The 23,271-nt window shown below is 47.0% G+C and overlaps 1 protein-coding gene across 2 annotated transcripts in view; it reads left to right on the top strand.

Moving 5' to 3' along the window:
- LOC134983947 (zinc finger protein 436-like) overlaps nucleotides 1–23,271 on the top strand; it is a 106,689-nt gene that overhangs the window by 5,397 nt on the left and 78,021 nt on the right. For both annotated transcript variants that reach the window (XM_063949563.1, XM_063949562.1), the window contains exons 2-8: nucleotides 19,215–19,355; nucleotides 21,109–21,300; nucleotides 21,578–21,757; nucleotides 22,135–22,323; nucleotides 22,535–22,658; nucleotides 22,776–22,873; nucleotides 22,974–23,085. In XM_063949563.1, coding sequence (XP_063805633.1) covers nucleotides 19,263–19,355; nucleotides 21,109–21,300; nucleotides 21,578–21,757; nucleotides 22,135–22,323; nucleotides 22,535–22,658; nucleotides 22,776–22,873; nucleotides 22,974–23,085 — 988 coding nt within the window. In that variant the 5' untranslated portion in view covers nucleotides 19,215–19,262. The remainder of the gene's footprint in view (nucleotides 1–19,214; nucleotides 19,356–21,108; nucleotides 21,301–21,577; nucleotides 21,758–22,134; nucleotides 22,324–22,534; nucleotides 22,659–22,775; nucleotides 22,874–22,973; nucleotides 23,086–23,271) is intronic.

The following is a 23,271-nucleotide window of genomic DNA, read 5'->3' as shown; positions in this document are numbered from 1 at the left end:
GGTTAATGCCCCCCATGCCCTCTCTGAGTGGGTTAATGCCCCCCATGCCCTCTCTGAGTGGGTTAATGCCCCCCATGCCCTCTCTGAGTGGGTTAATGCCCCCCATGCCCTCTCTGGGTTAATGCCCCCCATGCCCTCTCTGGGTTAATGCCCCCCATGCCCTCTCTGGGTTAATGCCCCCCATGCCCTCTCTGAGTGGGTTAATGCCCCCCATGCCCTCTCTGAGTGGGTTAATGCCCCCCATGCCCTCTGAGTGGGTTAATGCCCCCCATGCCCTCTGAGTGGGTTAATGCCCCCCATGCCCTCTCTGAGTGGGTTAATGCCCCCCATGCCCTCTCTGAGTGGGTAAATGCCCCCCCCCCATATGCCCTCTCTGAGTGGGTAAATGCCCCCCCCCCATATGCCCTCTCTGAGTGGGTAAATGCCCCCCCCATATGCCCTCTCTGAGTGGGTAAATGCCCCCCCCATATGCCCTCTCTGAGTGGGTTAATGCCCCCCCATGCCCTCTCTGAGTGGGTTAATGCCCCCCCATGCCCTCTCTGAGTGGGTTAATGCCCCCCCATGCCCTCTCTGAGTGGGTTAATGCCCCCCCATGCCCTCTCTGAGTGGGTTAATGCCCCCCCATGCCCTCTCTGAGTGGGTTAATGCCCTCTCTGAGTGGGTTAATGCCCCCATGCCCTCTCTGAGTGGGTTAATGCCCCCCATGCCCTCTCTGAGTGGGTTAATGCCTCCATGCCCTCTGAGTGGGTTAATGCCCCCCCATGCCCTCTCCGAGTGGGTTTTGTTTATATATATTTTTTCCTTTTTTTTCCTTTTTCTTGTGTTTATATTTATCTTTTATTTTTTAGTTTTATCGTAACACAACAAAGAAGATATTTTTACTATATCTAATAACGATGTTGCATACAAAGGATGTTTTAATAACTAATCAGATTCATCTATAGAATTAGGAATATGTCCTTCTATATGAGATATCCATTTGTTAAACTACTCTCACCCTTGTTACAATATATTGAAACAAGCTAATTACTGTGTTTATCTCTCAGTCTGTCCTCTATATAATCATCAGACTCAGTGGCGCATCATGTTAGAGGACAGACCAGCACTAGTTTTGAATCCTAGAGTTCGAATCATGTCTATACCAACATTTAAAAAGTTTTCCCTCTTGGTCCGATTTTTTATGCAGAGGTGATTTATATAAATAGATATACTTTTTTTCCTTTTGATTAAACTTCTCTTACCCTAAAACGGCACCACTAGTATATACACGGATAATAATATTTGTCCAGTGAACCTTGTGATAAATGTCTGCTACTCATTATAGGTGAAGCTAGTAGGTGATCTAATTTGTGGTGAATCAATACACCTGTCATGACACCTGAACTGAAACCATGATTTGCAATGGCTTACTATTTACCACAATATAAAGTATAACCATATTAAATTTACATCTTTCTCTGACACCAATAAGTCTATTTTCTCTATCGTCCTAAGTGGATGCTGGGGTTCCTGAAAGGACCATGGGGAATAGCGGCTCCGCAGGAGACAGGGCACAAAAAAGTAAAGCTTTTACCAGATCAGGTGGTGTGCACTGGCTCCTCCCCCTATGACCCTCCTCCAGACTCCAGTTAGATTTTGTGCCCGAACGAGAAGGGTGCAATCTAGGTGGCTCTCCTAAAGAGCTGCTTAGAGAAAGTTTAGCTTAGGTTTTTTACTTTACAGTGAGTCCTGCTGGCAACAGGATCACTGCAACGAGGGACTTAGGGGAGAAGTAGTGAACTCACCTGCGTGCAGAGTGGATTTGCTGCTTGGCTACTGGACACTAGCTCCAGAGGGACGATCACAGGTACAGCCTGGATGGTCACCGGAGCCGCGCCGCCGGCCCCCTTGCAGACGCTGAAGAGAGAAGAGGTCCAAAATCGGCGGCTGAAGACTCCTGAGTCTTCATAAAGGTAGCGCACAGCACTGCAGCTGTGCGCCATTTTCCTCTCAGCACACTTCACACAACAGTCACTGAGGGTGCAGAGCGCTGGGGGGGGCGCTCTGAGAGGCAAATAAAAACCTTATTAGAGGCAAAAAATACCTCACATATAGCCCACAGAGGCTATATGGAGATATTTAACCCCTGCCTAACTTCAAAAATAGCGGGAGACGAGCCCGCCGGAAAAGGGGCGGGGCCTATCTCCTCAGCACACAGCGCCATTTTCTCTCACAGAAAAGCTGGAGAGAAGGCTCCCAGGCTCTCCCCTGCACTGCACTACAGAAACAGGGTTAAAACAGAGAGGGGGGGCACTGATTTTGGCGATATTGTATATATATAAAAGATGCTATAAGGGAGAAACACTTATATAAGGTTGTCCCTATATAATTATAGCGTTTTTGGTGTGTGCTGGCAGACTCTCCCTCTGTCTCCCCAAAGGGCTAGTGGGTCCTGTCCTCTGTCAGAGCATTCCCGGTGTGTGTGCTGTGTGTCGGTACGTGTGTGTCGACATGTATGAGGACGATGTTGGTGAGGAGGCGGAGAAATTGCCTGTAATGGTGATGTCACTCTCTAGGGAGTCGACACCGGAATGGATGGCTTATTTAGAGAATTACGTGAGAATGTCAACACGCTGCAAGGTCGGTTGACGACATGAGACGGCCGACAATCTATTAGGACCGGTCCAGGCGTCTCAGAAACACCGTCAGGGGTTTTTAAAAAACGCCCATTTACCTCAGTCGGTCGACACAGACACAGACACGGACACTGAATACAGTGTCGACGGTGAATAAACAAACGTATTTCTCATTAGGGCCACACGTTAAGGGCAATGAAGGAGGTGTTACGTGTTTCTGATACTACAAGTACCACAAGAAAGGGTATTATGTGGGAGTGAAAAAACTACCTGTAGTTTTTCCTGAATCAGATAAAATAAAATGAAGTGTGTGATGATGCGTAGGGTTACCCCGATAGCAAATATTGGCGTTATACCCTTTCCCGCCAGAAATTAGGGTACGTTGGGAAACACCCCTTAGGGTGATAAGGCGCTCACACGCTTATCAAGTGGCGTTACCGTCTCCAGATACGGCCGCCCTCAAGGAGCCAGCTGATAGGAAGCTGGAAAAATATCCTAAAAAGTATATACACACATACGGTGGTTATACTGCGACCAGCGATCGCCATCAGCCTGGAGATGCAGTGCTGGGTTGGCTTGGTCGGATTCCCTGACTGAAAATATTTTATTCATGTACAGCATTTAATAGGATGCATTCTATATATATGTATGTGAGATGCACAGAGGGATATTTGCTCTCTGGCATCAAGATAAGTGCGTTGTCCATATCTCCCAGAAGATGTCAGGGACACGACAGTGGTCAGGTGATACAGATCCCATACGGCAGATGGAAGTATTGCTGTATAAAGGGAAGGAGTTATTTGGGGGTCGGTCCATCGGACCTGGGGACCACAGCAACAGCTGGGAAATCCAACCTTTTTTACCCCAAGTTACATCTCAGCTAAAAAAGACACCGTCTTTTCAGCCTCAATCTTTCCTTTCCCATGAGGGCATGCAGGCAAAAGGCCAGTCATATCTGCCCAGACATAGAGGTAAGGGAAGTAGACTGCAGCAGGCAGCCCTTTCCCAGGAAAAGAAGCCCTCCACCGCGTCTGCCAAGTCCTCAGCATGACGCTGGGGCCGTGCAAGCGGACTCAAGGTGGGGGGGTAGTCTCAAGAGTCTCAGGGCGCAGTGGGATCACTCGCAAGTTGACCCCTAGATCGTACGAGTATTATCCCAGGGGTAAAGATTGGAGAGTCGAGACATCTTCTCCTCGCAGGTTCCTGAAGTCTGCTTTACCAACGGCTCCCTCCGACAGGGAGGCAGCATTGGAAACAATTCACAAGCTGTATATCCAGCAGGTGATAATCAAAGTACCCCTCCTACGACAAGGAAAAGGGTATTATTTTTCCACACTATATTGTGGTACTGAAGCCAGACGGCTTGGTGACACATAGTCTAAATCTAAAATGTTTTGAACACTTACATAAAAGGTTCAAATCGAGATAAAGTCACTCAGAGCAGTGATAGCGAACCGGAAAAAAGGGGACTATATGGTGTCCCTGGACATCAAGGATTACCTCCATGTCCAAATTTTGTCCTTCTCATCAAGGGTACCTCTGGTTCGTGGTACAGAACTGTCAATATCAGTTTCAGACGATGCCGTTTGAATTATCCACGGCACCCCGGGCCTTTTTACCAAGGTAATGGCCGAAAAGATGTTTCTTCAAAGAAAAAAGGCATCTAAATTATCCCTTACTTGCACGACCTAAAAAGGGCAAGTTCCAGAGAACAGTTGGAGGTCGGAAGAGCACTATCTAAAGTAGTTCTTCGACGGCACGACTGGATTCTAAATATTCCAAGAATCGCAGCTGTTTTCCGACGATACGTCTGCTGTTCCTAGGGATGATTCTGGACACGGTTCAGAAAAAGGTTTTTCTTCCCGAGGAAAAAGCCAAGGAGTTATCCGACCTGTCAGGAACCTCCTAAAACCAGGAAAGGTGTCTGTACATCAATGCACAAGAGTCCTGGGAAAAATGGTGGCTTTTTACGAAGCAATTCCATTCGGCAGATTCCATGCAAGAATTTTCCAAAGGGATCTGTTGGACAAATGGTCAGGGTCGCATCCTCAGATGCACCTGCGAATAACCCTGTCGCCAAGGACAAGGGTATATCTTCTGTGGTGGTTGCAAAAGGCTCATCTATTGGAGGGCCGCAGATTCGGCATACAGGATTTGATCCTGGTGACCACGGACGCCAGCCTGAGAGGTTGGGGAGCAGTCACACAAGGAAGAAACTTCCAGGGGGTATGGACGAACCTGGAAAAGTCTCTTCACATAAACATTCTGGTACTAAGAGCAATCTAAAATGCTCTAAGCCAGGCGGAACCACTCCTGCAAGGAAAACCGGTGTTGATTCAGTCGGACAACATCACGGCGGTCGCCCATGTAAACAGACAGGGCGGCACAAGAAGCAGGAGTGCAATGGCAGAAGCTACCAAGATTCTTCGCTGGGCGGAGAATCACGTAATAGCACTGTCAGCAGTGTTCTTCCCGGGCGTGGACAACTGGGAAGCAGACTTCCTCAGCAGACACGATATTCACCCGGGAGAGGGGGGTCTTCATCCAGAAGTCTTCCACATGCTAGTAAACTGTTGGGAAAGACCAATGGTAGACATGATGGCGTCTCGCCTCAACAAGAAACTGGACAAGTATTGCGCCAGGTCAAGAGATCCACAGGCAATAGCTGTGGACGCACTGGTAACACCTTGGGTGTACAAATCAGTATATGTGTTTCCTCCTCTGCCTCTCATACCAAAGGTATTGAAGATTATACGGTGAGGAGGAGTAAGAACAATACTAGTGGCTCCGGATTGGCCAAGAAGGACTTGGTACCCGGAACTTCAAGAGTTGGTCACGGACGACCCGTGCCCTCTACTTCTGAGAAGGGACCTGCTACAACAGGGTCCCTGTCTCTTTCAAGACTTACCGCGGCTGCGTTTGACGGCATGGCGGTTGAACGCCAGATCCTAAAAGGGAAAGGCATTCCAGAAGAAGTCATTCCTACCTTGATTAAGGCAAGGAAGGAAGTCACCGCGAAACATTATCACCGCATTTGGCGAAAATATGTCGCGTGGTGCGAGGATCGGAGTGTTCCGACGGAGGAATTTCAACTGGGTCGTTTCCTACATTTCCTACAATCAGGATTGTCTATGGGTCTCAAATTGAGATCTATTAAGGTTCAAATTTCGGCCCTGTCAATATTCTTCCAAAAAGAATTGGCCTCAGTTCCTGAGGTACAGACTTTTGTTAAAGGAGTACTGCATATACAGCCTCCTGTGGTGCCTCCGGTGGCACCGTGGGATCTAAATGTAGTTTTAGATTTCCTCAAATCCCATTGGTTTGAACCATTGAAAAAGGTGGATTTTAAATATCTCACATGGAAAGTGACTATGTTACTGGCCCTGGCTTCCGCCAGGAGAGTATCTGAATTGGCGGCTTTATCTTATAAAAGCCCTTATCTAATCTTCCATTCGGATAGGGCAGAACTGAGGACTCGTCCGCATTTTCTCCCTAAGGTGGTATCAGCGTTTCACCTGAACCAACCTATTGTGGTGCCTGCGGCCACTGGCGACTTGGAGGACTCCAAGTTGTTGGACGTTGTCAGAGCCTTAAAAATATACATTTCAAGGACGGCTGAAGTCAGAAAATCTGACTCGCTGTTGATACTATATGCACCCAACAAGTTGGGTGCCCCTGCTTCTAAGCAGACGATTGCTCGTTGGATTTGTAACACAATTCAACTTGCTCATTCTGTGGCAGGCCTGCCACAGCCTAAATCTGTTAAGGCCCATTCCACAAGGAAGGTGGGCTCATCTTGGGCGGCTGCCCGAGGGGTCTCGGCATTACAATTCTGCCGAGCAGCTACGTGGTCGGGGGAAAACACGTTTGTAAAATTCTACAAATTTGATACCCTGGCAAAAGAGGACTTGGAATTCTCTCATTCGGTGCTGCAGAGTCATCCGCACTCTCCCGCCCGTTTGGGAGCTTTGGTATAATCCCCATGGTCCTTTCAGGAACCCCAGCATCCACTTAGGACGATAGAGAAAATAAGAATTTACTTACCGATAATTCTATTTCTCGGAGTCCGTAGTGGATGCTGGGCGCCCATCCCAAGTGCGGATTATCTGCAATACTGTACATAGTTATTGTTAACAAATTCGGGTTATATTGTTAAGGAGCCATCTTTAAGAGGCTCTTTCTGTTATCATACTGTTAACTGGGTTTAGATCACAAGTTGTACGGTGTGATTGGTGTGGCTGGTATGAGTCTTACCCGGGATTCAAATTGCCTCCCTTATTGTGTACGCTCGTCCGGGCACAGTACCTAACTGGAGTCTGGAGGAGGGTCATAGGGGGAGGAGCCAGTGCACACCACCTGATCTGGTAAAAGCTTTACTTTTTTGTGCCCTGTCTCCTGCGGAGCCGCTATTCCCCATGGTCCTTTCAGGAACCCCAGCATCCACTACGGACTCCGAGAAATAGAATTATCGGTAAGTAAATTCTTATTATAAATGTATCTTTTTCTAGTCATTTCTGCCAACTATATATAATGTTATGTGTTAGTACATGAGAGCCTTCGTTTTTTGCATTTTTATTGCTTTTAACATTGCTGATGACATTCACCTGTCCACACTAATCAACTCAGCCTTTAAATACCGGATGACCTAGGAGGCAGGTATCTACCTTTGAGAAAGTCACGTGAACGTGACGAAACGCGTCAGGACCCGCCCCTATCCACACTCAGCTCAGGTGAAATCTTCCAGGTGTTCCTTGGTCCCCGCTGCACCCTCCGTCTACAGCATCCGACATCAGCGGCTTCAGCGCACACGCCGCCACGACCGGGTTGAGAGAGAGACGGTCCATGCTGGCTGATTGCAGTTCGCAGATGCTGGTGATATTTCTTGGTTGCAGTCTGTTTGAAGTCTGAGCTGGTTCCTGTCAGTTACTGTTTTGATTCCTGTGTCGATTCCTGTGTATGATCCCGTGTCCTGCTGTGAGGCGTTCCTGCCCCGAGGTCCAAGTGGCTTTGCCTGTCCTTGGTCAATTTCCTGGTTTCCTGGGATCCACCGGTCTGTCGTTTGGGATTCTGCCTGTCCTCCAGTTCTGAGAGTGTGTGTGTGTCGGCATCATTGAGGGTTCCTGTCCGTTTGCCAGTATTCGTACCGGTTCCGTGAGTAGCGGCACTGCCGCGTCCGTTGGCCTAGGCCGCTATATTTCATTATTGTTTCTGTCCCTGGTGTTTTGCAGAGGGTTCTGCTTGTGCTGTCACCGCCGGTACACAAGGGTATTGTGTCGGCGTGTGATCAGCATTTCCTTTGTTATTTTCCTTTGGCGGTTTCTCCACACATACTTTAGGTTTTTAGTTAGCTTGTAGCCCCTGGCCTGTTTGCTTAGTTAGAGGGCCTCTTGTTATCATCCTGTCTCGGATTTCCCTTTGTCTCTCACCAAGACCGGGGGGCACCGGAGTTGGGCAGACATAATCCGCCTTTCAAACGTGGCTGCCAGGGGCTCAAGAAACCATAGTCTTGCAAGGGATTTCTGACAGCACGGGTGAGACAACAGAGTTAGGGCGCCAGGGGCTATTCCCTTTCCATTCCCCTTTCCCAGCGTTACGTCCTGGTGCTCTGGACTCACTTCATGAACATCTCCCTTGTTCTGAGCACCAGGAACCTAACACAGGGTCTGTCGACAGAGCGTCCTCTTCTACTTCCTCAACGCCCAGACTGTCATGCCGCCGCCGTAATTGCCTCTCCGGGGGCGCTGGATCTCCAGGCGGCCGTCCTCGCTGGCGGTCCCCGGCTCCCGGCGCTCCGTCCAGCGCTCATAGTGTGAACGTCACTGGTACGCCCGGCGTTCACTGAAGGTGCGGGTGACGTCATCAAGCACTTCTCCAATCAGACGCTGGCGGGAAGTTCAAATTCAGACGCCGGGCAGAGCTCTGGCGCCTGAGTATCATCTATTCTGCTACAGAAGCTGTGATCTCCGTGCCTCCAAGCACCTCCGTGCCTCAAAGCACCTCCGTGTCTCCAAGCACTTCAGCGCCTACAAGCACCTCGGTGACTCCAAGCACCCAGTGCTCTCAAGCGCGGTTGGTGTCTCCAGCATCTGATACTCTTCACCGATTCATCAACGCCTTTTCAAGTTCTGTCTTTCAGGAGACCTCCAGCGTCCACACGTGCCTCCTGTCTGCCGACCAAATCCTGCATGAGGAAAACCTATATTCGTCCGTCTCTGCTGCGTCCCAGTTGCGGTTCCTCTTCCCGGTCACCGGAAGAAACCCAGAGTCCACAACACCGCCAAACCAGGTCAGTGATAGTATACTCAGGCCTCATGGACTCAGGGGATCGGAACACAGACTGAAGTGCCATCCAGAACTTGGCTTCCCGCGTGCAAAGTCAGGAAGCAGCACAGGGCAAAGTGATGCAGTACCTCCAGAAGTTGTCCGGTCGTCTGGATCAGATTTAAGCATTCTTAGCTTCTGTAATTCCGGCCCCGATTCCCGTAGCCGCACCAGTTGCCGCCCCCAGCAATGTTCAACCATCGGCTGGTATCAGTCCGCGCCTTCAACTCTCTACCCCTTCCCATTATAATGGGAATCCCAAAAATTGTCTGTTTCTTAAACCAATGCGAAGTTTATTTTGAGGTACTCGCACATAATTTTCCCACAGACAGGTCCAAGGTGGCATATATTATTTCTTTGCTTGAAGGTTTTGCATTGGATTGGGTGTCTCCACTATGGGAACGATCTGATTCATTGGTTTCCAATTACACTGAGTTTATCACGTCCTTCCGAAGAATTTCCGACGAGCCCGTCAGGATGACCACGGCCTTTTCTGTGACGTCCTAGTGGATGCTGGGGACTCCGTAAGGACCATGGGGAATAGCGGCTCCGCAGGAGTCTGGGCACATCTAAAGAAAGCTTTAGGACCACCTGGTGTGCACTGGCTCCTCCCCCTATGACCCTCCTCCAAGCCTCAGTTAGATCTGTGCCCGAACGAGAAGGGTGCACACTAGGGGCTCTCCTGAGCTTCTTGGTGAAAGTTTTAGATTAGGTTTGTTATTTTCAGTGAGACCTGCTGGCAACAGGCTCACTGCATCGAGGGACTAAGGGGAGAAGAAGCGAACTCACCTGCGTGCAGAGTGGATTGGGCTTCTTGGCTACTGGACATTAGCTCCAGAGGGACGATCACAGGTTCAGCCTGGATGGGTCCCGGAGCCGCGCCGCCGGTCCCCTTACAGAGCCAGAAGAGCGAAGAGGTCCGGAAAAATCGGCGGCAGAAGACGTTCCTGTCTTCAATAAGGTAGCGCACAGCACCGCAGCTGTGCGCCATTGCTCTCAGCACACTTCATACTCCGGTCACTGAGGGTGCAGGGCGCTGGGGGGGGGGGGCGGGCGCCCTGAGATGCAATAAAACACAATAAAAATACCTTACATGGCAAAAAATACATCACATATAGCTCCTGGGCTATATGGATGCATTTAACCCCTGCCAGAATATACAGAAAAACGGGAGATAAGGCCGCCGGAAAAGGGGCGGAGCCTATCTCCTCAGCACACTGGCGCCATTTTCCCTCACAGCTCAGTTGGAGGGAAGCTCCCTGGCTCTCCCCTGCAGTCACTACACTACAGAAAGGGTTAAAAAAAAGAGAGGGGGCACTAATTAGGCGCAGTATTAAAACATACAGCAGCTATAAGGGGAAAAACACTGATATAAGGTTATATATATATATATATATATATATATATATAGCGCTCTGGTGTGTGCTGGCAAACTCTCCCTCTGTCTCCCCAAAGGGCTAGTGGGGTCCTGTCCTCTATCAGAGCATTCCCTGTGTGTGTGCTGTGTGTCGGTACGTTTGTGTCGACATGTATGAGGAGAAAAATGATGTGGAGATGGAGCAGATTGTCTGTAATAGTGATGTCACCCCCTAGGGGGTCGACACCTGAGTGAATGTACTGTTGAAAATTACGTGACAGTGTCAGCTCTGTATAAAAGACAGTAGTTGACATGAGACAGCCGGCTACTCAGCTTGTGCAGGTCCAGATGTCTCATAGGCCGTCAGGGGCTCTAAAGCGCCCGTTACCTCAGATGGCAGATACAGACGCCGACACGGATACTGACTCCTGTGTCGACGGTGAAGAGACAACCGTGATTTCCAATAGGGCCACACGTTACATGATTGAGGCAATGGAAAATGTTTACACATTTCTGATAATATGAGTACCACCAAAAAGGGGTATTATGTTTGGTGAGGAAAAACTACCTGTAGTTTTCCTGAATCTGAGAAATAAAATGAGGTGTGTGATGATGCGTGGGTTTCCCCCGATAATAATTTCTAAAAAGTTATTGGCCGTATACCTTTTCCCGCCAGAGGTTAGGGTGCGTTGGGAAACACCCCCTAGGGGGGGATAAGGCGCTCACACGCTTGTAAGAACAAGGGCTCTACCCTCACCTGAGATGGCCGCCCTTAAGGATCCTGCTGATAAAAGCAGGAGGGTATCCTAAAATGTATTTACACACATAATGGTGTTATACTGCGACCAGCAATCGCCTCAGCCTGGATGTGCAGTGCTGGGTTGGCGTGGTCGGATTCCCTGACTGGAAATATTGATATCCTAGATAAGGACAGTATATTATTGCCTATAGAGCATTTAAAAGATGCATTTCTGTATATGCATGATGCACAGCGGAATATTTGCCGACTGGCATCAAGTATAAGTGCGTTGTCCAATTCCACCAGTAAAGTGGTCAGGTGATGCGGATTCCAAACGGCATTTGGAAGTATTGCCTTAAAAAGGGGACATTTGGGGTCGGTCTTTCAGACCTGGTGGCCACGGCAACAGCTGGGATATCCACGTTTGTACCCCAGGTCGCCTCTCAAAATAAGACGCCGTATTATCAGGCGCAGTCCTTTGTTGGCAAGCGGACAAAAGGTTCCTCTTTTCTGCTCGTGACAGAGGGAGAGGAAAAAGGCTGCAGAGATCAGCCAGTTCACAGGAACAGAAACCCTTTCCCGCCTCTGCCAAGCCCTCAGTATGACACTAGGGCTTTACAAGCTCAGGCATGGTGGGGGCCCGTTCTCAATGAATTTCAGTACGCAGTGGGCTCACTCGCAAGTAGACCCCTGGATCCTTCAGGTAATATCTCAGGGGTACAAATTGGAATTCGAGACGTCTCCCCCTCGCCGTTTCCAAAAGTCGGTTTTACTGACGTCTCCCTCTGACAGGGAGGCAGTTTTGGAAGCCATTCACAAGCTGTATTCCCAGCAGGTGATAATCAAGTTACCCCTCCTGCAACAGGGAACGGGGTATTATCCCACACTATTGTGGTACCGAAGCCAGATGGCTCGGTGAGACCGTTTCTAAATCTAAAATCTTTGAACACTTACATACAGAGGTTCAAATTCAAGATTGAGTCACTCAGAGCAGTGATTGCGAACCTGGAAGAAGGGGACTACATGATGTCTCGGGACATCAAGGATGCTTACCTTCAGGTCAAAATTTACCCTTCTCACCAAGGGTACCTCAGGTTATGGTACAGAACTGTCACTATCGGTTCAGACGCTGCCGTAGGGATGGTCCACGGCACCCCGGGTCTTTACCAAGGTATTGGCCGAAATTATGATATTCCTTCGAAGGAAGGGAATTTTAGTTATCCCTTACTTGGACGATTCCCTGATAAGGGTAAGATCCAAGGAACAGTTGGAGGTCGGTGTAGCACTATCTCAGGTAGTGTTGCGGCAGCACGATTGGATTCTCAATATTACAAAATCTCAGCTGGTTCCGACGACTTGTCTTCTGTTCCTAGGGATGATCCTGGACACAGTCCAGAACAAAGGTGTTTCTCCCGGAAGAGAAAGCCAGGGAGTTATCCGAGCTAGTCAGGAACCTCCTAAAACCGAGCCAAGTCTCAGTGCATCAATGCACAAGGGTTCTGGGTAAAAATGGTGGCTTCCTACGAAGCAATCCCGTTCGGCAGATTCCACGCAAGAACTTTCCAGTGGGACTTACTGGACAAAGGGTCCGGGTCGCATCTTCAGATGCATCAGCGGATAACCCTGTCACCAAGGACAAGGGTATCCCTCCTGTGGTGGTTGCAGAGTGCTCATCTTCTAGAGGGCCGCAGATTCGGCATACAGGACTGGGTCCTGTTGACCACGGATGCCAGCCTGCGAGGCTGGGGAGCAGTCACACAGGGAAGGAATATCCAGGGCTTATGGTCAAGCCTGGAGACATCACTTCACATAAATATCCTAAAGCTAAGGGCCATTTACAATGCTCTAAGCTTAGCAAGAACCTCTGCTTCAAGGTCAAGCCAGTGTTGATCCAGTCGGACAACATCACGGCAGTCACCCACGTAAACTGACAGGGTGGCACAAGAAGCAGGAGGGCAATGGCAGAAGCTGCAAGGATTCTTCGCTGGGCGGAAAATCATGTGATAGCGCTGTCAGCAATATTCATTCCGGGAGTGGAAAACTGGGAAGCAGATTTCCTCAGCACGACCTCCACCCGGGAGAGTGGGGACTTCACCCAGAAGTCTTCCACATGATTATAAACCGTTGGGAAAAACTCGACAGGTATTGCGCCAGGTCAAGGGACCCTCAGGCAATAGCTGTAGACGCTCTGGTAACACCAGAGGTGTACCAGTCAGTGTATGTGTTCCCTCCTCTGCCTCTCATACCCAAGGTACTGAGATTGATAAGATGGAGAGGAGTAAGCACTATATTCGTGGCTCTGGATTGGCCAAGAAGGACTTGGTAACCGGAACTTCAAGAGATGCTCACGGAGGATCCGTGGCCTCTACCTCTAAGAAGGGACCTGCTCCAGCAAGGACCCTGTCTGTTCCAAGACTTACCGCGGCTGCGTTTGACGGCGTGGCGGTTGAACGCCGCCGGATCCTGAAGGAAAAAAGGCATTCCGGATGAAGTCATCCCTATCCTGATCAAAGCCAGGAAGGATGTAACCGCAAAACATTATCACCGCATTTGGCGAAAATATGTTGCGTGGTGCGAGGCCAGTAAGGCCCGACGGAGGAAATTCAACCGGGTCGATTCCTACATTTCCTGCAAACAGGAGTGTCTATGGGCCTGAAATTGGGGTCCATTAAGGTTCAAATTTCGGCTCTGTCAATTTTCTTCCAAAAAGAACTAGCTTCAGTCCCTGAAGTTCAGACGTTTTGTAAAAGGGGTACTGCATATACAGCCTCCTTTTGTGCCTCCAGTGGCACCCTGGGATCTCAATGTAGTTTTGGGTTCCAAAAGTCACATTGGTTTGACCCACTTAAATCTGTGGAGTTAAAATATCTCACAGGGAAAGTGGTCATGCTGTTGGCCCTGGCCTGGGCCAGGCGCGTGTCAGAATTGGGGGCTTTATCCTGTAAAAGCCCTTATCTGATTTTCCATTCGGACAGGGTGGAATTGAGGACTCGTCCTCAGTTTCTCCCTAAGGTGGTTTCAGCGTTCACCTGATCCAACCTATTGTGGTGCCTGCGGCTACTAGGGACTTGGAGGGCTCCAAGTTGCTAGACGTTGTCAGGGCTCTAAAAAATATGTTTCCAGGACGGCTGGAGTCAGGAAATCTGACTCGCTGTTTATCCTGTATGCACCCAACAGGCTGGGTGCTCCTGCTTCTAAGCAGACTATTGCTCGTTGGATTTGTAATACAATTCAGCTTGCACATTCTGTGGCAGGCCTGCCACAGCTAAAAATCTGTAAATGCCCACTCCACAAGGAAGGTGGGCTCATCTTGGGCGGCTGCCCGAGGGCTCTCGGCTTTACAACTTTGCCGAGCAGCTACTTAGTCAGGAGCAAATACGTTTGTAAATTCTACAAAATTGATACCCTGGCTGAGGAGGACCGGGAGTTCTCTCATTTGGTGCTGCAGAGTCATCCGCACTCTCCCGCCCGTTTGGGAGCTTTTGTATAATCCCCATGGTCCTTACGGAGTCCCCAGCATCCACTAGGACGTCAGAGAAAATAAGAATTTACTTACCGATAATTCTATTTCTCGTAGTCCGTAGTGGATGCTGGGCGCCCATCCCAAGTGCGGATTGTCTGCAATACTGGGACATAATTATTGTTACCAAAAAAATTCGGGTTATTGCTGTAGTGAGCCATCTTTTCTAGAGGCTCCTCTATTATCATGCTGTTAACTGGGTTCAGATCACAAGTTGTACGGTGTGATTGGTGTGGCTGGTATGAGTCTTACCCGGGATTCAAAATCCTTCCTTATTGTGTACGCTCGTCCGGGCACAGTATCCTAACTGAGGCTTGGAGGAGGGTCATAGGGGGAGGAGCCAGTGCACACCAGGTGGTCCTAAAGCTTTCTTTAGATGTGCCCAGACTCCTGCGGAGCCGCTATTCCCCATGGTCCTTACGGAGTCCCCAGCATCCACTACGGACTACGAGAAATAGAATTATCGGTAAGTAAATTCTTATTTTCTGACTTGCTACGCATCCGTCAGGGCTCCCGATCCGTGGGCCAGTACGTGGTTCATTTTCAGACCATTGCTTCTGATCTTCGCTGGAATAATGACGCCCTGAGAGCTGCTTTCTGGAACGGTCTCTCTGATCGCATGAAGGATGAGCTGGTCACTAGGGAACTCCCGGATTCGTTGGACGAACTGACCTCTCTCTGCGTCAAGGTGGATCTCCGGATGCAGGAACGTGGAGATATTTTACAACTGGATACCAAGTTAAAACCACTGATCAAAGATAAACCACAGATCATATATAAAAAGGCACAGAATCTAAAACAGAGTCTGGTTAGAAGTTATTTACCATCTGAAGATACCAAATTAAAGGAAAATCAGGGAAGTTTCTTTTGCTTAAAATGTGTAGCATGTAAGACAACCAAGCAAACATCAGTACAGCCCATAAAGAAATTCAAATCCAATGTCACAAAAAAAGAATTTGATGTAAAAGGTAGAATTACTTGTGACACCGAAAAGGTAATCTACATGTTAGAGTGCCCTTGTGGACACCGATACATAGGACAGACTAAAAGAAAATTGAAGATTCGCATATCTGAGCACATACTAAATACTAAAATAGGCTTGGAGACCCACAGTGTGTCCAAACATTTTTTAGACTGTCATAATAAAGATGCTTCAAAGTTAAAATTTATGGGCATACAAAGGGTGGAAAATAATTGGAGAGGAGGCGACATTTCACAAATTTTGAGACAAAAAGAAACCAAATGGATTTATTTCATGGATACGTTAACTCCCAAGGGTTTAAACATTGACATAGAACTTAATGCCTTTTTATAAATTAGTATAAATATATTATATACATATCACCTTATTAGAATTGCGCAAAACCATATAAACATCGAAAGAAAAAAGTAATTTTATGGACAGCTTTCCGCTTTTTCACTCCTAACAAAAAATCAGGACACATGGTAACCGCCTGTTTTAATTGAATTTCCGTTTTTGAATAAAGTTTTTTTATCCTATAAAAAGGGATTGAGGAAGTCCATCAGTAATCCTAGATGAAGGGCTTATGCCTGAAAGGCGTTGGTTTATACACTAAGGAACCCCTACTGTGCACCAAATTTGCAAAATCAGACTGTGGAACACGGACGGGGAACCAGCAGCCAGCCAGCCGCTAATTAAAGCCGCCAGCCGCTTGGGCGGGGAACTAGCAGCCAGCTAGCCACCATTCAAAGCCGCCAGCCGCTGATCAAAGAGCGGCTAGACATCAGCCGCCTACCTAACAACAACACCTTGTACCACGGGTGTCGGGACCGCTGCTAAGAAGCAAGAACGAACAGGGTTAAGATACTCCTAATATAAATATCAGTAATTTACAACTTACGGACTAATTATTTAGATAGGGGTAGATAGTTTTCTTGATCTTCTTTTTGGCTGAACTGCAATCCAGTCCCAAATAGTCGAAAAAGGGCTGTAAACATTTTTTACTAATCTTTCTTTTTTCACAGGTTTTGCGCATACACATATTTACACATATCAAGCGCTTTTTTACTTTTACACTATATGAAAATCTTGAACTGAGCTGCTAAAAAAAATCCCGTTCATAGCGCAATTTAGTACTTTTTATATTCTGGAATTCTTACTTCACCTGGTGTGCTGATAAGAATTTTGATGCCTACAGATTCAAAACTTCTAGAATCTTGGCTTTTCTACAACAAGACCTGGGTTTAGGCCTTCATCTGGCCTCCCTCAAGGTTCATTTATCTACCTTGTTGTCTGTTTGGTTTCAGAAAAAGATTGCATCTATTCCTGAAGTTCATACATTCACTCAGGGTGTGTTTAAGAATTCAGCCTCCCATTGTCCCTTCTGTGGCTCCATGGGATCTGTCTATTGTTCTGAAAGCCCTGCAAGAGTCTCCATTTGAACCTCTTGAGATGGTGGACCTAAAATGGCTCACGACCAAGGTCCTGTTTCTACTGGCTTTTGGCTCTGCTAGAAGGGTGTTGGACTTAGGGTGGACGACAGGACAAAGCGCCTGTCTGATATTTCATCATAACCGGGTAGTTCTTAGAACTCTCCCTGGTTATTTACCTAAGGTGGTTTTATCATATCACCTTAACCAAGAGCTTGTTGTTCCGGCCTTTATCTCTTCTGGCTTATCTCCCAAAGAGCGGTCTACGGATGTGGTAAGGGCTCTCCGTGTTTATGTAGAGAGGACTGCCTCTATTAGGAGGTCAGATAACCTTTTCGTACTACATGGTTCTGCCTCTATTAGGAGGTCAGATAACCTTTTCGTACTACATGGTTCCCACAAACGTGGCTGGCAAACCTTGGCCAGATGGATTAGAATGGTGATTGCACAAGCCTATGCGCATGCTGGACTCCCAGCTCCTGTTGACATTAAAGCCCATTCTACTCGGTCTGGTGGACCTTCGTAGGCGGAACACCGTGGCACATCCACGGAACAATTGTGCAAGGTGGCTACGTGGTCCTCAGTGAACACGTTCATAAGGTTCTATGCCTTTGATACTTCCGCCTCAGAGCATGCTTCCTTTGGACGCCGGGTTCTCATACCCGCTAAGGTCGCGTCCCCTCCCTTGAGGAACTGCTTTAGGATATCACCCGACGTTTTCCCTGTGGAACACAGTGTTCCCTGCTGCAGAACAGGGGATTTGTGGTAGACTAACCATTGTTAAATCTTTCTGTGAGATACACTGGGTTCCACTGGGCGACCACCCTGACGCACCTAGCTTCTATGGGTTTGTATGGCATTAGCCGCTGGTACCTTCTCCTGTCGTGAGAATGTGGTTCTATGTGACTAACATCTACCTTTTCTTTTACCTTCTCCTGCATTGGACTGGTTAACAAAACTGAGCTCACAGTGCCTGGAGGCGGGGTTATAGAGGAGCCCCCCCAATACTTCCTGGGACAGCCTAAAGCTTTAGCTTGTTGGTGCTTCTCTGGATCCACTCTAAACCCGATGTTTTCCCTGTGGAATCCAGTGTACCTCGCAGAAAGAAATTTAACAATGTTAAGTCTACCATAAATCTCCTTTTTGAGCTTCATGGCAAAGGCTGTGAATACTTGTGTACATGTGATTTCTTAGTTTTTTATTTGTAATAAATTTGCAAAAATCTAAAAAACTTTTTTCATGTTGTCATTATGGGGTATTGTGTAGAATTTCGAGAGAAAATAATTTGTTAAATTTTGGAATAAGGCTGTTACATAACAAAAGGTGGAAAAAGTGATGCGCTTTGAATACTTCTCGGATGCAATGTACTCTGGTGTACTTAGGTCAAAAGGCCATTCGGGTCAAAGGGTCAACAGCCAATTCCCCCCCCCCCCCCCCTCCTCTTCCCTCTTCTCGGGCACTACTCCACCATCCAACCTACTAACGCCAGCATCCTGCGGAGAGGGAAGGTTGGGGGAGGAAATGTGCACGTCACCTAAACAGTGCAGGCAAGGGTCCGGTGGCAGCTCAGCAGCTCGGACAACGCTGGACACGCCCCCAGAGTGATGGGAACTGGGTCATGTGAAGCTGATAATGATGGCACTCAATTGGTGGCAAATGGGAATAGCGCCCCCATTTATCCGTATATAGAAACACAGCAGGAGCAGTGCTTATCAGCACACTTTACACACCACATTGTTTCTGGGATGAACAATTGGGGATGGGCACTTTTATCTATATGTTTGCCAATAAGATGTTATTTTCATGTTTGCGTCTGTTTCATGGAGCAGGTCAGATGCCGGAAGCCACCTGGGGCCTCATTAGCTGCACAGTCCACCCATTAACTTCAATACATTTCCATTGTGCTGCGATCATTAGTGTTTTCTGCACTGTCAGGGAAGTAACGCCTCCGGCCGCACTCCAGTTTCATCTCAGGCAGCTATGACGGGAGGGAGTCGCAGCTCCAGATCTGACAATGCGGATGACTGCGAGTAGGTCAAATAGATGGGATTTATTTTTTTAAAAGTTCCAATTTGGGATTAAGTTTCAGACTGGTCTGTGTGCGTATTCAGACCTTAAGCCTGAATGAATCTCCCCCAGAGCTCTATAAGGAATCTTAATGTGTGAGACTAGAAGAATGAATTATGCAGATAGTAATACAGAGTTGCTGTATGACTATGGTACTTGTAAACTCTCTCTGATATTTATTTTAATTATTACATTTTTTCTTAGGCCATTTAGCTGTGAGGAACCGGAGACATTTTACTAGAAGTCACGTAAATGATGTCACGGAGGATGGACAAGGACAGGAGTCATGTGACTGAAAGGATATTAAACCTCACTGTGGAGGTCATCCAGCTGCTGACAGGAAAGGTGAGGGGCAGACAGACAAACGTTCCCGCACAAGTTCAATTCGACGGTTACATCCCATTCACAATGTCAACCCAAAAGAAATTGTAGCCATGTATGGAGGCGTGCTACCAGAGGAAAGGTGGTAGCATTATTGTGCACAACGTCGATTAGAGTTTCACAATCAATATCAAATATATCTTTAATAAATATATATATATAGTTAGATTATGAATTGATTAATTATTCCCCACCTACAACAACACTCTAATTTAATGGTCAATTATAAAACATAACTTTTATTAGATATATGCAATTAATAAATCCCCATCTATTGAAGCTAAAAAGGTGAAATATTAAAAGATAGATATAAAGTAAAGAAAAAAGAATTAAAATATATAGTACCGGGATGTCAATGAACACTACTGATATTTACTTAATTTGTGATTCAAAATGCCGATAGCTATACTGTCAGTCACAAAATAAATATATTTAAACTCTATTATTCGCTGTAATATCAGCCTTTGTGTTCACATACAAAGTTAATTAGGATGTATATAAATCTGTTCTCTTGCAGTCTTAATTTTTAATAATGAATGTTCCCAGAAGTCAGATTCTTAGTATCAATCTCGTGCTGTCAGTGTGGATACAACTGCTCATAAACTTATGAAGATATCAATTAATTAGAGTTAGCTGTGCAGATATGGTTCAACAATCTTCTGTTCTCTGTACTCTACACTATGTTGCCCTCACAAGCCAATTTATATACAAATGTATCCATGTTGTATTTTGTCACGGTAGAATTGTGCCCACTTTAATTGTTACTGATTATTTCAGTGTGGACAAGCTGTTAATAGCGCTCCATGACAGGGCGTCTTCACTGAATTATTGCCGCATTGTCCAGAATAAGCGTCATACTTTCAGTGTGAATACAAATGCTCATCCCGGGAGTGTCACAGTGACATCACTCATATTCGTATTACTAACACAGGGACCTGACTGGGGAGGTGAGATCTGGGATTGTCTAACACAGGGACATAACTGGGGAGGTGAGGGAGAGTGACAGTGACAAGTGTCTGCACTTTCAGTCCTTTTCCAAAGATGACTTTCATTCCGGCTGTGCAAGCTTTCCTTTAAGAGGTCCTTCATATACTCCCGTCATACATTCTTCCTATCCCTTCATGGAATTTAAATTTTAGTTATGGAGACTCTTCACCTCCTTTTTGAGCCTCTTGAGATGGTGAAATTCTGCTACTTTACCTTGAAGGTGGTTTTCCTCCTAGGTATTGCCTTTTCTGTGAGGATATTGGAATCGGTGGCCCTGTCTTCTAAGCCTCCCTTACTTATCCTTAATTCTGATAGGGTGGTGTTACGGACGAAGACATCTTTTTACCTAAGGTGCTTTCCATTTGAACCAAGAGATCTTGCTTTCAATTTTTACTTTTGATCCTTGTGGTAGCTCCCAATTGTGGCTGACTAGCGTCCAAAGGATCTATTGCTCAGTGGATTACTGCCACTATTTGTCAGGCATATATATCTCTCGATGCGCCTGTCCGACGTCTCTCTGGGCTCATTAAACTTGTATGGTCGTGGCCTCTTGGCTGGTTTGCCATGGTACCCCACTGGAGCAGTTGTGGAGAGCGGTGACCTGGTCCTTTTGCATTCTTTTACCAGGTTTTACTTTTAACATACTGTTGGTTATATTGAATCCAGCTTTAGGCATGAGATATAGATGTCATTTCCATTTAGTTTTATTGATGGCTCTCTCAATACATAGGATCACACAGTAGAGAGGAAGACATCTGGAAAGTGTGAGACACCCAGTAGCCATCCTTGTGTGTCAGGAGGACTGAGCAGGACCCAGAGCCCCATCACGGTGCCTCCACCTCGCTCACTGACACATGAGAGGCACAGTGACCAGAAGATCCTGAAGCTCACCAACAAGATCATCCATCTGCTGACTGGAGAGGTGACTGCTGGGAATGGGGCATTATACAGTAACACCAGGGGATGTGTCTGGGTGATGACTGGAGAGGTGACTGCTGGGAATGGGGCATTATACAGTAACACCAGGGGATGTGTCTGGGTGATGACTGGAGAGGTGACTGCTGGGAATGGGACATTATACAGTAACACCAGGGGATGTGTCTGGGTGATGACTGGAGAGGTGAATGCTGGGAATGGGGCATTATACAGTAACACCAGGGGATGTGTCTGGGTGATGACTGTATCATTGTGTGTGTCAGGTTCCTATAAGGTGTGAGGACGTCACTGTCTATCTCTCCATGGAGGAGTGGGAGTATATAGAGGAACACAGGGGTCTGTACAAGGACGTGATGATGGAGAATCACCAGGCATTGAAGATGGATATGACTGAGAGGATAATAAATCTCTTCCTGGACATCATCTGTGTGCTGACTGGAGAGGTGAGGGATTCTGGGAATGTCATGTCCTCTTGTCTCATACATGACAGCAGAGGCCTGTAGATTATAGGTACATAGGACATTGGTGATAAAATAGTGAAGGAGGCGATTATAGATTATTTTTATATGTGATGTTTTCATTATTTATTTCTCCAATCAAACTTTATATGAATATTTTTTTAATCTTTTAAGTTTTGTAGATGACCCTGAACTGACCAGAATGTGCAAAATCAATTTTCTCCTTACTATCTGATATATCAGCCCAATATGCAGATTTTGCTTTCTTCTAATTCAGCAGGTTTAATTAGTAATAAGGACACGGTACATGTATGTAAGCATCTACTGTTCACATGGTAGAATTTAATGAATGTTGTACACAGGATCACACAGTAGTGAAGGGAACATCTGGAGAGCGTGAGCCAGCCAGCAGCCATCACCGTGTGTCAGGACTGGGGAGGACCCAGAGCCCCATCACGGTGCCTCCACCTCACTCACTCATGCATGAGAGGCACAATGACCAGAAGATCCTGGATCTCACCAACAAGATCATTCAGCTGCTGACTGGAGAGGTGACTGCTGGGAATGGGACATTATACAGTAACACCAGGGGATGTGTCTGGGTGATGACTGGAGAGGTGACTGCTGGGAATGGGACATTATACAGTAACACCAGGGGATGTGTCTGGGTGATGACTGGAGAGGTGACTGCTGGGAATGGGACATTATACAGTAACACCAGGGAATGTGTCTGGGTGATGACTGTATCATTGTGTGTGTCAGGTTCCTATAAGGTGTGAGGATGTCACGGTCTCTTTCTCCATGGAGGAGTGGGAGTATATAGAGGAACACAGGGGTCTGTACAAGGACATGATGATGGAGAATCACCGGCCCCTCACATCACTGGGTAAGAGGAGACTGTCATGTAGTGTAATGGAGAGAGCAGCTATGGGGGCCACCTAGATACACATCTCCTGATAATTACATATATACAATGTACTCAGTCACTGTGTGTCTCCTACAGATGGGGCCAGTAACAGGAATACCCCAGAGAGATGTCCCCGTCCTCTTTATTCCCAGGATCATACAGAGGAGAATCACAGTGTACTACAGGAGGGTCAGGTATGGTCTCACACAATACTGAAATACAGATGAATATACACTTCAGGATCTGTACTGAAGGTGTTTGAATATTGAACACTGATATTTTTATGTTATTTAGGGTGAAGATCTTATTGATGTTAAAGTAGAAGATATAAAAGTAGATGAGCAGACGCATGTGATGGGTGATCAGCAGTGTAAGGAGGAGGAAATCCCTACAGATATCAGCACAGGTGAGTAATAATCACATATTCTCCTTGTTCAGTCACTACAGCAATCTGTTATTCTCCACCATCTACTGTTAGTACAGACTAATAAGGGCAAAGTATCTGCCCAGTGGAGGAGTCAGGAGCCATCAGAACCTATTATACTCCTCCTCACATCATGTCACTGTGTGTTACCAGCCCAGAGATCTGACC

The sequence above is a fragment of the Pseudophryne corroboree genome (assembly GCF_028390025.1).
Source record: "Pseudophryne corroboree isolate aPseCor3 chromosome 3 unlocalized genomic scaffold, aPseCor3.hap2 SUPER_3_unloc_3, whole genome shotgun sequence".
Classification (NCBI taxonomy): domain Eukaryota; kingdom Metazoa; phylum Chordata; class Amphibia; order Anura; family Myobatrachidae; genus Pseudophryne; species Pseudophryne corroboree.
This window is presented reverse-complemented; position numbering and strand designations above follow the sequence as displayed.